Consider the following 15,494-nt stretch of genomic DNA (forward strand, 5'->3'; position numbering starts at 1 on the left):
CTAACCATTCTAAATATACTTAGATCACCTTGTTTTTCTCTAACTTTTACTGAAAAGACAATGACTGCTTACTAACATGTAGAGAAAAAAGGCTGTGTTACTTAAGAATATTCATCTTGTTTTCTAGAACCCATTTAAGAAAAGTATCATGCCTTAATGCAGATTCTGGCTGTCCTGGTCCTGATTTAGGAAGACAGGTAAGATTAAACTGAATAGGTAGAATACATACTATTTTAGTTTTCAGGTGAAAACTAAGTAGAAACAATACTAAGGTAAAATATCAGTTGCCCTAAGGAAGTAGAAAGTCTATTGTTTTAAGTGTTTATCAATACTAAATTATTTATAAATAATATAATTAAACTTTGTAATATCTGTGTTTTCCTTGCATTACCATTTTACATACAAATGTATTCTAATTGATGTTTTCGTCACAGACTAGACCTGTACGGGGACTTGATGGTTGTGCTTCTTTGCTGCGGGACATTTTGAACAATGAAGATTCAGGTCTTGTGTTTTAAAATGTTTCTTTGGTCACCTTTTCTCAGTGAAATAGTTCTTTCAAATGTTACTAAATTTTTATTTTCATTATTATAGGTTCAGAAGCAGTATATTCAGAAAACAAATCTAATTCAAGACTTTTAGAAAGCAAAAAATGTGATTCTAAACAGAAAAGACGTGAAAAACATATTGTTCCTTCGGTAGTTCGGAAAGAAATATGTAAGCATTTTTCTTGTTTATTTAAAGGTAATCCTTAATTCTGGAGAGGTTGATAAATTGTCAGGATTATGATGTTGTCTTTCATTTAAAATCTTTTTATTTTAGTTGTATGTGTGCTTTGCTTTCATTATTCAGCATCTGATTACTTAGCAGTCATTTGGCTTATACTGTCATTTTCCTAAGAAGAAAAGTAAAAGATATTTTTGTCTGTGTTTGCCACAGAAAAGGTTCAAACTCAGAATGACATTGAAAAAAGCCCTACTAAGGCCAGAAGTAATTGTTAGATATTTCAAATCAAAGCAGTCTTCTAGTAGCTCTTTTCTACACTATCCACATTTGCTTTTTGTATGGCAGCACTTACGTGTGAAATGATGCTTATACATCCACTCAATAGTCACTGCTTATATGCCATCCAGAATTCATAGGCTAGAAAGGTTTCATGGACCGACTGAGTAAATGAATGCATCCCTTTCATGAATTCTAGTCAATTAAGACCTAATGAAACATATTGTGATCTTGATCTGTTAGGTAAAACTTTCATGGAAGGTGCCTTGGTGTCATTAATTAATAAGAGCAAGAATATTTATTTCATTTGTGTTATTTGTGTTGGTGTATTGGCAGATTCATTTTGTTGGTGTTTTGTGTGTGTGTGTGTGTTTTAAAATGTAGTAGTAGTAACATAAATGCAGTCTTTTATGTCTGTTTATGGTTTTTCAATTTGTCTTGGATTATTTAAGACTTTATACCTGTACTAGAAAATTCAACATCAGTAGAATTACATGTGAACTAAGTTTACAAAGGAGTTTAGGGTTTTTTTTTTTAATTCGGAGGCTTTGATTTTTAAGAAATATTATTAGAGAGTTTATTATTTTATATTGGATTATGACATCTGCTGACAGAGATATAATACAGTACATAACTCAATTTTATGAGATACCATAAAAACTATTACTTGGAAAGAAGGTGAATGAGAACCACTGCCTGGGACTGTGAGTATGAAATTAGAGAATTCCTTGAATTAGACTGTTCTTATCTAAGGGACCAAAGGAAATCCAAGAATGGAAGAGAGATCTAAGAACCGGGCTAGCAATATGCTGACAGCAAAAGGATATGATTTGCCCCTCCACTCTTAAGTTTCACAGTTACGATATTTTACAGGTACTTTTCCATTTGATTTATTTTAAAATTATTTTTCCAATAAGAATGAATACTTACCAAAATTTATTAACCAGTTTTGTTGTAGCTCATCTATATCCATTAAGATAGTAAAAGTAGTTATATTTGCTTTGGGTTTTAATTACTTTTGGGAAACATATTTGGAGTTATATTGTCAAATAGCATGATTTATGAATATAAAATATTTGTCTACCCTGAATCTGCAACTATTTGGTGATCAATGTGTTGAATTTTTACGATGTGCTGCACGTTACATAGTAACTTTGAAATATTATTTTACTGTGCAGCAATCTTCTGAAGTAGGTATTCTTTTATATTTCATTTTGCTTTATCTTCATATTTAATAACAAAATAAGGTTACATTAGAATAGAAAAAGGCAGTTGAATACAGTATTATTCTTCAACTGAGAAGGGTTCTATCAGATATACAGTTCCCAGACATACTGTTAGGTTCTTGCCATCCTTAATTAACCTGACAAGGAAATTGAAGGAGCCATCAGGGTACCTCAGTGTAAGAGAACTCTTGACAATATTCAAAAAGCTCCTTCTATTTTTTTTTGTTGTTGTTGTTGTTGATCGTGGGGCCTGAACTCTGGGCTGGGCACTGTCCCTCAGCTCTTCAGCTCAAGGCTAGGACTCTACCATTTGAGCCACAGAGCCATTTCCAGCTTTATTTCTGCTTATATGGTGCTGAGGAATCGAACCCAGGGCCTCATGCATGTGAGGCAAGCACTCTACCACTGAGCCACCTTCCCAGCCCTCCTTCCACTCTTATAATCAAGGAACAAATCAACCTAGCACAGAGGTTTCTCTCTCTAGTGAGGAAACATTAGAGAAGTGATCAAGAGACATAATGGTTATCCTGCTTCTTACAAGATGGAATATGCCCTCCTATTCAATCAGTTTGGATTCTTCCTTATCCCAGAATCTCTAAAGACTCATGGAGCTCAGTCCCCAAGAGTTGTTCATATCCAACTAACAGTAATGTTTCCTTTAGGTGTGAAGCCCTGAGTTCCCCATACAGCAAAATAATTTTATCTGTGAGAATTCAGAGATGCATCTGTGGTCATATCTATAAACAGCATCCTCAAATAGCATGATTTTGTGATTCCTTGTTGCATTATTGACAGAAACTTCTATAATGATCTTTCCTTTAAGAGTTTCTCCTGATACTCTTAGTGGCTGTGATCCTAGTGTTTCTGAGAGTTAAGAGGAGAACAGAGAAAGTGCTTATCCTCTTCATAGATCTTCAATGTCTCCTTTTGATTTGCACACATGTTCCCCAGAGCTCAGGCATCACCTCAGACTGGCTTTTCTGTAACAGACATCAAATTCTGTAGAGTATTGGTTCTAAAGTTTCTGCTGTGATGTTCCCTACATAGTGGGCTGCCGCGGACCGGGTTCTGTCCGGACGACGAAGGATACCTAGGGGAGGAACCTGGAATAGGACGGGGAGATGGCAAACAGACAACTCACACACATTAGGAGTGGATGCTGAGTGCTGAGTGCGATTTAATGCAGAGGATAACAAACTTTTATATCAAAAGTCTCCATAAGAAAGGGCAAAAGGTTACATAATCTTGCTGCAGGGCTTCATTCTTGGGCGGTCACCAGCTGGTCGCCTGAAAGGGCAAAAGGTTACACAACCTTGCTGCAGGGCTTCGTCCTTGGGTGGTCACCAACTGGTCGCCTGATAGGCACTTGTTTCCAGCTTTACCTCTATTTTTAAGAAATACAATTGGTTTCGATGATTGTCACCAATTAACCACTACTTTTTTCTATAGAGGCCTTAACTGTCCCATTAAGATCTTTCCTGTTCCTTCTTTAATAGTAAGCACCAAGGAGACTTAGATTTAGCAAGTCTCTTAGTAAATGAGGAAGTTCTTTCTCCTAAGTAGTTATCTCAGCAATTGCCATACATTCTTTCTGTTCTAGCCGCACCTACAACTTTTTGTAAATTTCTTACAATTCCTTCTGCTGGAGTGACTTTGTGAAACCCCCAATACTTTTATATTTACTTATAACTTGTCTACTAGCCTCCATAAGAGGGGTTTCAGGGTAGCACTTAACTCTGGTGAGTTAGTCATATTTTTAAGACACTCATCAGATATTGGAGTCGTCAACACTCTTAAAGAGCTTTGAATAAGGGAATGTTGACAATGAGTAAGTACAATGAACAGTAGAAACAGTAAAAGATTAATAGGCACTCTTATGAGGAAAAGATAGGCAGAAACACATCTTTTCCAGGGGTTTTGCCAGCCTTTTCCCAGGAGTAGGCCTCTTAGAAGCCCTATTCTCCGAGGTAGACTTCGGTGAAGTCCCAAAACTTGGAGATAGGTTTCTGTAAAGCCCCATTCTCTGAGGTAGACTTTGGTGAAGTCCCAAAACTCAGAGATAGGTCTCGAGGCCCCTATCATGGTCTGATAGATGGTTTCCCATGCTAAGCAGACTCTACTGGGGTCGGCGTGGCAGTGGGCTACCTACAGGAGTTTGGGCTTCTTCCCAGTATAGAGACAGAGCCTGCAAAAGCTGTGTCCACAGCCTGTGGTGACTACCGGGTTTATAAGGTAGTCTAGACAGACAGAGCAAGTGGGTTCTTTTTGGGTGACTTATGGGTATGTCTGTTATCTCAGAAATATCTGCACAGAAGTAACAGTATGAAGTCAGCTTAGAGATCAGGCCTCTCCTTTTGGCAGTGGCAGATTTTAGAAATCTCCTAGCCAGCTGCGAAATCACTGTGCTCTGGAGAAATGATAGTCTTTTTATTTATCACCATTTTTTTTTCTAGTGAAAAGAGAGATTAAGATGAAAATTTGCTCAAGGTTACTCAGCTAGCATACATCTTTTAAGAGACATAAGCATTCATTTCTGTTAGGCATATACATGGGAGTGACATAGATTACCAGTATGCTTGGCTTCAGTAGATACTATATACTTTATATATGTGTGTGTGTGTGTATATATATATATATATATATATATATATATATATATATATATATATATACTTTTCTATTATTTACTCTAATGACCTATGATCTGCCAGAGCACTCATTTTTTGTTATAGTGTTGAGCCTTCATTTAGAGAAGAAATCTTATTAGGCAGGGAAATCAAATTTGTATTTTCATTCTAATATATATTTTATTAACCTATTGATTTTTGTGCCAGTCCTGGGGCTTGAACTCAGGGTCTGGGTACTGTCCCTGATTTTTGGGCTTTTTTTTTGCTCAAGTCTAGATGCTCTACCACTTGAGCCACAACTCTACTTCCAGCTTTTTTGTGTGTGGTTAATTGGAAATAAGAGTCTCATAGATTTTCCTACCCACTCTGGCTTCAAACTGTAGTCCTCAGATCTCAGCCTCCCAAGAAGCTGGGATTACAGGTGTAAACCACCAACACATGGCTATTGTAATCTATAGAACAATGCTATGTTGGAAATTTTTTCACTTATTAGTTTATTAATAACATATTTGTAGCCGGGCACTGGTGGCTCACACCTGTAATCCTAGCTACTCAGGAGGCTGAGATCTGAGGATCATGGTTCAAAGCCAACCCGGGCAAGGAAAGTCCGCGAGACTATCTCCAATAAACTGGAGGTGGCGCTGTGGCTCAAGCGATAGAGCGCTCGCCTTGAGCTGAAGAGCTGAGGGATAGCGCCCAAGCCCAGAGTTCGAGCCCCACGATCAATCAAAAAAAAAAAAACAAATAACATATTTGTGTTTTGTATGATGATTAGTGAAGGAAATAATAAAGTGTAAAATACTTCGCTGTCTAGAGAAGCTTATAGTTCAGTCACAGAGAGGACTTTAGCAGTGTACGACAATGGTATACATGATTTAAATAGACAGTATGTGCTTTGGGATAGTGAAGAACAATTGCTAGGTTGGAGTGTGGTTGAATTGGAACAAACTTCATAGAAGAGAGAAACTTTCAAGCAAGCCTTGGTGAGTGGGTAGAAATGGATGATTCATAGCATTGTTACAGGAAGGCAAAAAAGGCTTGTTGGGTATCTAAGTTGGCTTGACTAGAATGAAAAACTTGAGGTAAGGGTGATGAAAAGACAGAAAGCAGGTTTGGGTCAGGCTTGGAGAAACTTCTAATGCCAAGCTAAGATGTTTATTTCAGTGGTATATAAATTGTGCTCTTTTTACTGATTTATCTCAAAGCTCTGACTTTCTTATTGTGTTTTATAAACTGACAAAGCATAGAGATGTTATTACAGAATGTACTTTCTTCCTGATTCCATTTTCCCATGAAAGAATGAAGTGGGTTAAGAAGCAGGTGAAAATTTCATTAGACTTTTAAAAGAGGGAGCATTTAAAAAGGATTTTTAAAAGTTAACATAGACGATTTTGACTAAGGAAAATCAATTCATTATCTACTCTTAAAAGAATTTGGATATTTGGGCTGCTTTTCTTTACAGAGTGATATACATCATACACTTCACAGAAGTGTATTAAACTATGTCTGATAATGGTTTTCCCTCTTAAGATCTTATGGTAAAAGTTTTTGAAACTTTCTTCCTCTTCCACATTAGTATCTTTTGATAGTAAGAAGCAGATACCTAAAGATGCTTCGACTAAACATGAAAAAGACACATCAGATATGGTGCAAAATTGGTCATTACAAGATCATTATAGAATGTACTCACCAATAATATACCAAGCCCTCTGTGAGCATGTACAGACTCAAATGTCACTGATGAATAACTTGTCTTCAAAGAAAAGCCCTAATGGGATTCCTGCTGTATCTTGCCATACTCCATCTGGTTCTGGTTAGTATGAGTGATGTTTTTAAGAAAATTGAATATAAGTGATTATTAAATTGCTTTGTTATTGTATAAGCAATGTCAGATGTGAATGATTTTTTTCCCCCACATTCTTACCTTTAGAATCTCAGGCAGCAGCACTTTCTAGTTGTGGCTTTGGTAGCTCCACTCCAGCCTGTTCACCTCAGCGGCCACCTTGCCTTCCATTGGTTCATTCTGTAGGTACTTCATATACTGTATGAGTAATTATCATAGGAGTGGCATATTGAATTTACTGATTGGATTTTTAACATATTAGGGTGTGAAGACTTTATTTTTTCATTTTTTTTTAAATTTAGAAAATACTCAGCTGGGTTCCGGTGGCTCATGCCTGTAATCCTGATAACCCATAAGGCAGCCTGGGCAGGAAAGCCCTTGAGGCTCCCAATTAACCACCAGAAAACTGGAAGTGGCACTGTGGTTCAAAGTAGGAGGGCACTAGCCTTGAGCAAAAACTCAGGGACAGTGCCCAGGCCCTGATTTCAAGCCCCATTACTGACCAAAAAAAAAAAAAAAAGGAGAGAGAGAGAGAGAGAGAGAGAGGAAGAGAGAGAGAGAATACTTAGTTGATTATTAAGGACAAAAGTTAGAGGAGAAGAGATCTATAAAAAATGTCTGCCATCACACCATCCATAGTGATACTGTTTCTCAGTCATTGTATTCTCTATATACATTTTATTTTGTGTTTAAATTTAAGGTTACTTTCTTTTTAATGTAATACGTAATAATAATGAAGGACTTATAAACAAAATAAGTTTTATATTTTGCTCTTCAATTGTTATTATATTTCTTTTAATATATACCTTATTAGTAAGTAGTTAATTCTGTATTTAATGATTATACTATCGTCTGTTACTAGCTATTTGAGTAACAGCCAAGTTTCTACCACTCTAACATGTTTATAAGGGGATGGGGTGGAGTATTTTTTCTCCTAGTGTTGGAGATTGAACCCAGAGCTTTCTTTATGCTAGGAAAGTATACTATAATTGAGCTACATCTTCAGCCCAATATATTTTTGTGAAAGATTTTTATACGCTTGAGCTTGTTTTCTTAGAAGGTAATTTTCCAAAGTAGAAATGTTTTAGTCCAAAATGGATTAATTTTTGATGCATTTCAAGCATGTATTTGTTAATACTGTTTTAGTCATAGTTTTATAATGTCCCCATATTGAGAAGTGTTTTAATTAAGCTTTAAAATACTAGTTCTTTATTGTGCTCAGGATAAATATAGCTTTTTTTTTTTTTTTTTTTTTGTCGGTCGTGGGGCTTGAACTCTGGGCCTGGGCACTGTCCCTCAGCTCTTCAGCTCAAGGCGAGCGCTCTACCACTTGAGCTACAGCACCACTTCCAAATATAGCTTATTTTTAAGCTACAAATATTTTTTAAAAAAACAGTTATCTAATGTTAGAAAATTATTTTATTTCTGTTTTAGTTTGTTATAAATAGTACCTGGAATTGAGTGCTCACATGTTCAAAGGTTTCTTTTCAACCTGGCTTGCCTTTAGGAAGTTCAAACAGATGATAACAAGTTTGCACCACAAGATAAAACAACTTCTGTGAACTTCCCCAATATTCCAAGAAATTCATTTAATAACCATCCTGGAGCTCAATGTAGCTTGCCCCCAAATGAAAAAGCAGATATTCCAACATTGCAGCAGCTGAATCTTACTAATTGGATTGTGCCACAACAAACAATTTCTGAAGAAGCAGACCTAGTAAAGTGTTTTCAGACACATATGTCTCTGTTTCCATCTTGCGGAAAAGAAACTGTCCCGGACATTCAGACATGTGGAAGCCTCACTCAGTCACAGCCAGCTTTCTTGGCCACTAGAGAAGAAAGATGTGCCAGAGAACAAATTGGAGAGACCACAAATGAAGGAAAGTGTTTAAATGTACATGTACAAGATGCAAAAATAGTCAAAGATGTACAGAAGCCAAAAAATGTGAACCAGACTGCTGAAAAAGTTAGAACTATAAACTACTTGTTGGGAGAGCTCAAGGCCCTGGTATCAGAACAAGGTAGATGAGTATTTTTCTTTATAATTTTCTCAAACATGGTGTTATGCTAAAGAGCAGTGGTATAATCAAAGCCATCATTCAAATGTAGAATAATTGACATAGAGTTTATTGTGCTTTCCATGTTTCTAACTGATAAGGAAATGAGTTCTGTTGGTCATATTATTACTTTTTAGGTTTGATCCCTTCCTGCGGATTTGAAATATACTAGAGAATATCAGATTTTCAGTCTTCTTGCAGTGTGTATTTATTCTGTTTGATCCAAATGGATTTTGAAAAGATTCAGAGAATTTATAGAGATAAAATTATAGTGCTTAGATGATCCCTCAAGATGACTAACTTCCTACTATAGGCTGATTCTTTGCTATTTAAAAAATTGAGGGAAAATCAGGACACTAGTGGCTCACACCCGTAATCCTAGTTACTCAGGAGGCTGAGATCTGAGGATTGCAGTTTGAAGCCAGCCTGTGTAGAAAAGTCTCTATGAGACTTTTACCTCCAGTTAACTACTCAAAACAAATAAACAACAAAAACAAAAAAACAAACAAAACGAATTGGCTTTGTGGCTCAAAGTGGTAGAGCAGTAACCTTAGCAAAAATTGCTCAGAGACAGTGCTCAGACCCCAAGTTCAAGACCCACAACTAGGGCTGGGAAGGTGGCTCAATGGTAGAGTGCTTGCCTCACATGCATGAGGCCCTGGGTTCAATTCCTGAGCACCACATAAGCAGAAAAAACTGGAAGTGGTGCTGTAGCTCCAGTGGTAGAGTGCTAGCCTTGAGCTAAAGAGCTGAGGGACAGAGCCCAGGCCCAGAGTTCAGGCCCCATGACTGACAGGAAAAAAAAAAAAAGACCCACAACTAATACGCACAAAAAAGTTTCAGGGGAAAACAACCTCAAATTCCTTCTCCATCATTTCTTTAATAACCAACAACTGTATTTGACAAAGAGCTTTTTGAGAAGTAACTCAAACATTTGCATACCTTTTTTAGTTTACTTTTAAGGTTTTTCTCTTAAATCAAGAGTGAGTCAGACTGTTCTTGAGTGAGCCAGACTGTAATCACTTACTTTCATTTTATAATATGTATAGTATGTATATACTTTAAAAAATGTATTAGCAGCTTATATTAGTAATTCAGAGAATGATTTCATTGATAACGTTTCCACACGTTTACAGTATGTTCAATCAATCTCATCTCCTCTATCACTCAATTTTCCCACCTTCCACCCTTATATTTTCTTATATATAACACACACACATACACATAAAAGTGATGAATTATACTTGGAATGAGTTACGTACTTTCCAGACTTGATTGTGTGAATTCTTAACATGTACAGGTTGGTTGACACACACAGAATCCAAAAGTACTGTGGAAATAGTAAGTTACAGCTTTAGTATATTCAAATTGTCTTGTTTTCAAACTTTCAAATTATGACTATCCACTTAGGGAATTTAACTCCTTTATGCAACTACTTAATAAAAATTGTTGCTACCGACTTAATAAAATATTTAATTATAACAACAACAATAATAGTAACAGTATTTAGTTTTACTTATTGAAAACCATGTGCTTGGCGCTGTGTTGTATTTTCTGTACATTATTATTTGATCCTCACAGAAACCTTATGAAGTATTATAATTGTCTCCCATTTCACAGATAAGGAAATGGAGGCTTGGAGAAGAATATCTTATTTCATCTTCCCAGCAATGCAATGTAGTATTGTTATTATTTTCCTATAACCATGAAGAAACCTAGGCTTGGGTCAAACAAAAGATACAAATTTTAGTTAGATAGAAGGGATAAATTCCAGAGATAAATTGTACAATATGGTAACTATAGTTATAACAATGTATTATAGTCTTCTTATTTTCTGGATTTTCAGTATTCTCACCACAAGTTCTATATAGTGTCAGTACAACATGATATACTTAATGTACCTAATAAGTATGTGCTGATTTAAGTGAATACTTCTTTAAAAAACATTATTTTTTTTAAAGTTGAGTGATTTGACCAAGATTGTAGCTCTAGAAAGTCCTTGTTCCCACAGCCTGTGAGAAAAAGCATTCTATAAAGACTGAGGAGTTTGCTCAGTGATTAGGCATCTTATTTAATGTGTGCATATACTTTTCATCAAGATCTTACAAATTCTTTCAGTCAAATAAAATATTGTAACTTGAATATACTTTCAGCTTCTTTTTTATATCAGTTAATACATAATTCTAAATATTTTTAGTCCACAGAAAGCTTGAATGGGAGTGAGGGGAAAAGTATAAAAGATTTAATATTTACCTTTGGTTTGTGTCTGTTTGCCACATGCAAATTAATTCTTAAAAAATCATAAAAATATGGTCAGTTTTATAAAATACTATTTTAAGGAACCGTCACTTATTATTTTGACATATAGATAATCTAACGTAAACTATTTTTGCACCAAAATCAAAAGCTAAACTATAAATATTCCTAGTGTAACATCATAGGAGTTTACTATAGACCTTCGGTAAATCTGAACTAGGAAACATGTCTAAACTACCTGTGATGGGTAAGTCAACCGCTAGTTGACTTAACTGAAAAAAAAATTCCTAAATAGTCCTCTGATCTAAGATTAGTCTTTAGTTTGTGGAATTTAATTTTCTTAGAACTGTTCTAAGGAAGCAAATGCAAACAAGAAAAGAGAAAAATGTGATTTGTTAGATCATAAATAAATGAAGTATATAGCAAGTGTGTACATTTTTTCTCTTTTAGTAACAATTTTAATAATCCTGTCTAAAATCAATTTAAAATACTGATTTTATTAATTTCCACCTTTTGTAGAGGATTCAGAAATTCAGAGGTTAGTAGCAGAATTGGAAGCATGCATATCTGGGCTTCTAGCAAGAAGTGGAAGCATAAATACCCAAGTTGAAATAGCACTGGCCATGCAACCATTAAGAAGTGAAAATGTTCACTTGCGACGGTAAGATTTTATAAGTTTTTTTGTCTAAAGGCAAAGATCCATAACCAGAACAAGATTTCAAATGAACTATCTTGGAAAACTGATTTTAGTCTTACTTTATTCCACTTTTCCCCATTTTCCAGAGATTTCTAGCATTCTCTTAAGTTGTCTGATGTGTGTGTGTGTGTGTGTCTGTCTGTCTGTCTGTCTCTGTCTCTGTCTCTGTCTCTGTCTGAGGATACAAGCTCCTTTTACTTCATGAATCCTCTGTCTAGTATGTGTTTTCTGGGAAAAAAGAAAGTATCGATAAATATTAGTGCATTCACATACTTTGGACCAGAACTGATTATCTCCCTATCATTTTGTAGTATAAAATAAGACACATGGCCTTTCCTAATATAAAAGTCTGTGACACAGTTCTCCCCTGCTAGTAGCTAACTACTAGTAGCAACATCACACTTAGAAATAGGAAATAACTCATTTAAATTTTTTTTGGAGGGGGGGGCAATTTGGGGCTTGAACTCAGGTCTGGGCACTGTCCCTGAGCTGCTTTTGCTCAAGGCTAGTGCTCTACCACTTGAGCCACAGTGCTACTTCCAGCTTTTCTGTTTATGTAGTGCTGAGGAATTGAACCCAGGGCCTCATGCATGCAAGGGAAGCACTCTACCACTGAGCCACCTTCCTAGCCCTCATTTAAATTTTTGTATACTTTTCTTCTTTGCTATCTTGTTGTAATTATACTCTTTTTTTAGGGGGGGAGGGGGTCCAGTCGTGGGGCCTGAACTCTGGGCCTGGGCGCTGTCCCTCAGCTCTTCAGCTCAAGGCTAGCACTCTACCACTTGAGCTACAATTCCACTTCTGGCTTTTTTTCTTTTTGCTTATGTGGTGCTGAGGAATCGAACCCAGGGCCTCATGCATGCAAGGCAAGAGCTCTACCAATGAGCCACCTTCCCAGCCCCATACTCTTAATTTGAGAGATTCAAACCAGTGGTCTAATCTTGAAATATAAAAGAAATTGCAAATATATTGTTAATGTTATCTTTGAGTGTTTCAGTGATGAGTCCCTTGTCTGTTCATCAGTGTACTTGGCAGGGAATTGGAGACATTTTCCTGTGCTTCTGCAGTGCATTGTGAATGTGTCCCAAGAAAGTGTTACTGTTGATATAGACACTGTCAGAGATGGTACTTACCAGGGACCTGATAGAAAGTAAGAAAATAGTATTCCAAGTTGGAAAATATCTTAAACTTAATAGATCTGCAGCTTACAAAATCATGACAGTAAGATTTATTTGTTTAGGATTATTTTTCTGGAGATTATATAGTCTAGGGCTAGAAGTATAGCTCAAATGGCAAGGGGCTTGCTTTACAAGCATGAGGACTTGAATTCAAATCTCAGTAGTGCAAGGAAAAGAAACAACAAAAAATTGATAGTAAATGTATACAATACAAACATTTATTGAATGTTTTGTTCTTTGTATAATATTTAATTTTATTATAAAGGTGAGGTACAGAGGTGTTACAGTTACATACATAAGGTAGTGAGTACATTTCTTGTCAAAACATTGTTACCCCTTCCCTCATTTTTTTCCCCACTTTCCCTCCCCACAACTCCTCGCCCCATTTTATTCTTGATACATGTTTTCTTTTTAAATCTTCCTAACAGCTCCATGAAAGTCTCAGCAAAGTTAAATAATTTGTGCAAGGTCTTATATCTAAAAGTTGCAGAGTTAACTCCAAGGCCATTTGATTTTAGATCACAAACTCCTAATTTGTAGACTGTATACTGTCTCCCTTAGGAACTAGAAACTAGCCTATTTGTATTTTGGTATATTTTGTGAAACAAAAGAATAATACTATAAGCCATTGAAAGTAAGCAAACTTTGAAAAAATATTAATAAGAGAATTGTATTTCTAATTCCTTTGTCTTAAGTGGGTTGTCTTTTAAATTAGAATAGTATTCTGTATTAAAATTCAAGATAGTGTTTTGGGTATTGAGGTAGACTTCTGCTGATCTACTAGGTAGCTTTGTGTATTTTCATTTTGTCTTTTTTGATAGACTGTCAAATGTACACTTAAATGGACTTGATATTCTTGCATTCATAGTTTTTTGTTATTTCATTTAGGCAACTGAAAATTTTGAATCAACGACTCAGAGAACAAGAAATAACTGCAAAGGCATCTAGTACTATGAAATGTAATCTTGAATGTAGGTAAAAGAACTGTAAGGATTGATATTAGTGTCTTTGTAATTTTGAAAAAAGTACTGTCCCTTTTGTGCAAACAATGAAATGAAAATCCTTATCTAATATGTCTTTGTGCACATCTATTAGTTTCTTTCTTTTTATTTTTCCTCTGCTTGATGGTACTGGGGTTTGAGCTCAGGACTTTAACAGTTGCTAAGCAGGCACTCTGCCTCTTGAGTCATGCCTCCAGCTGTAATGGGAACATTTTTATAGGCTATAGTAATAGAATTTGTGATACAAATGTCTGGGCATACACATGCAATTTTGACAGATATCACCAAATAGACTTTATGTTCTTTTTCTATTATGTTTGGTTTTGAGACAAGGTCTCAAGGTGTTGTATAGGCTGGTTTTAATCCCCTGGGCTCAAGTTACCCTCTCTCCTCACCCTCCCTAGTAAGTGTTAGTAGGAAATGATAAATAGCACTGATCTTTTCTTTTTCTACAAACCTCAGTTGCCAAATTGTCTTTATGGATCACAACACTTAACAGAGAAATAACTAACAGTTTTGAAAAAAAGTTAAGAATTTTTTTTTATAATCTCAGTATTTCTTTGTCAATTTCTGAATAGTAAAATACATTTAAAGCATCAAAAGGGATAGGTCTTTTTTTGATACATGAAAAGAGGATTAATGTCTTAATACATAAGTATCTCTTTTAAAGCAATAAGAAAAATGAGAGCATCCAGAAGCGCAATCACTTCATGAAAGTAATGACTTTATAATTTCTGATAGATTATTCTGGTTCTACTGTAAACCAAAGATGAGGATAGGAGGGAGAGTAAGAGAGAGGAGGCCAAAAGAAGAAGTCAGGGGATAAGTAGTTCCCATATAAGTTTAGATTTTCTGCCAGGCACTGGTGGCTCATGCCTGTAATCCTAGCTACTCAGGAGGCTGAGATCTGAGGATCGTAGTTCAAAGCCAGCCCAGGCAGGAAAGTCTGTGAGACTCTTATCTCCAATTAACCACCTGAAAAGCAGAAGTAGAACTGTGGCTCAAGTGGTACACTGTTCATCTTGAGCTGAAGAGCTGGACAGTGCCCAGGCCCAGAGTTCAAGCCCACGATTGACAAAAACACAACAACAAAAAAAAGTTTAGGTTTTCTCTTTTTGTTCTCTTGTACACTTTCATTATTGTTAGTTTTCTTCTTATTTTAGTATATTTCTTACAATTTGTAAATACTTGTTTAGAACTGGGACCGTGTCTGATTACTTCTGTAAAACCATGTTCTAATAGTACCTTATATATAGAAATGGTGCCATGCAAACAATGTGATAGGTCTCTAGCAGTCTGACAGGAAAAAAAAAAAGAGAACTTGTGAGTATAATATGATTCTTTTATGTTTAAATATATGCATTTATTTTTTTATTTAAAAAAATTTGTTGGTCATGGGCTTGAACTCTGAGCCTAGGCAATGTCTCTGAGCTCAAGGTGAGTGCTCTACCACTTGAGCCACAGTTTTCTGATGGCTAATTGGAGATAAGAGTCTCACGGACTTTTCTGCTTAGGCTGGCTTTGAACTGCGATCCTCAGATCTCAGCCTCCTGAGTAGCTAGTATTGCAGGCATGAGCCATCAGCACCTGGCTAAATATATGCATTT

General features: G+C 35.9%; 1 protein-coding gene across 2 annotated transcripts in view; it reads left to right on the plus strand.

The window, feature by feature from the left end:
- Nucleotides 1-15,494, plus strand: part of Ccdc14 (coiled-coil domain containing 14) — a 32,677-nt gene that overhangs the window by 5,307 nt on the left and 11,876 nt on the right. The window contains exons 3-10 of one of the 2 annotated variants that reach the window (XM_070030040.1): nt 128-197; nt 435-504; nt 595-717; nt 6,432-6,668; nt 6,786-6,880; nt 8,206-8,719; nt 11,531-11,672; nt 13,775-13,857. In XM_070030040.1, coding sequence (XP_069886141.1) covers nt 128-197; nt 435-504; nt 595-717; nt 6,432-6,668; nt 6,786-6,880; nt 8,206-8,719; nt 11,531-11,672; nt 13,775-13,857 — 1,334 coding nt within the window. Of the gene's footprint in view, nt 1-127; nt 198-434; nt 505-594; nt 718-1,136; nt 1,876-6,431; nt 6,669-6,785; nt 6,881-8,205; nt 8,720-11,530; nt 11,673-13,774; nt 13,858-15,494 lie in introns of those variants that run through there. The other variant, XM_070030041.1, reaches the window with a different exon arrangement.

This window comes from Dipodomys merriami, unplaced genomic scaffold, assembly GCF_024711535.1.
Source record: "Dipodomys merriami isolate MVZ:Mamm:240054 unplaced genomic scaffold, mDipMer1.0.p SCAF_2, whole genome shotgun sequence".
Classification (NCBI taxonomy): Eukaryota; Metazoa; Chordata; class Mammalia; order Rodentia; family Heteromyidae; genus Dipodomys; species Dipodomys merriami.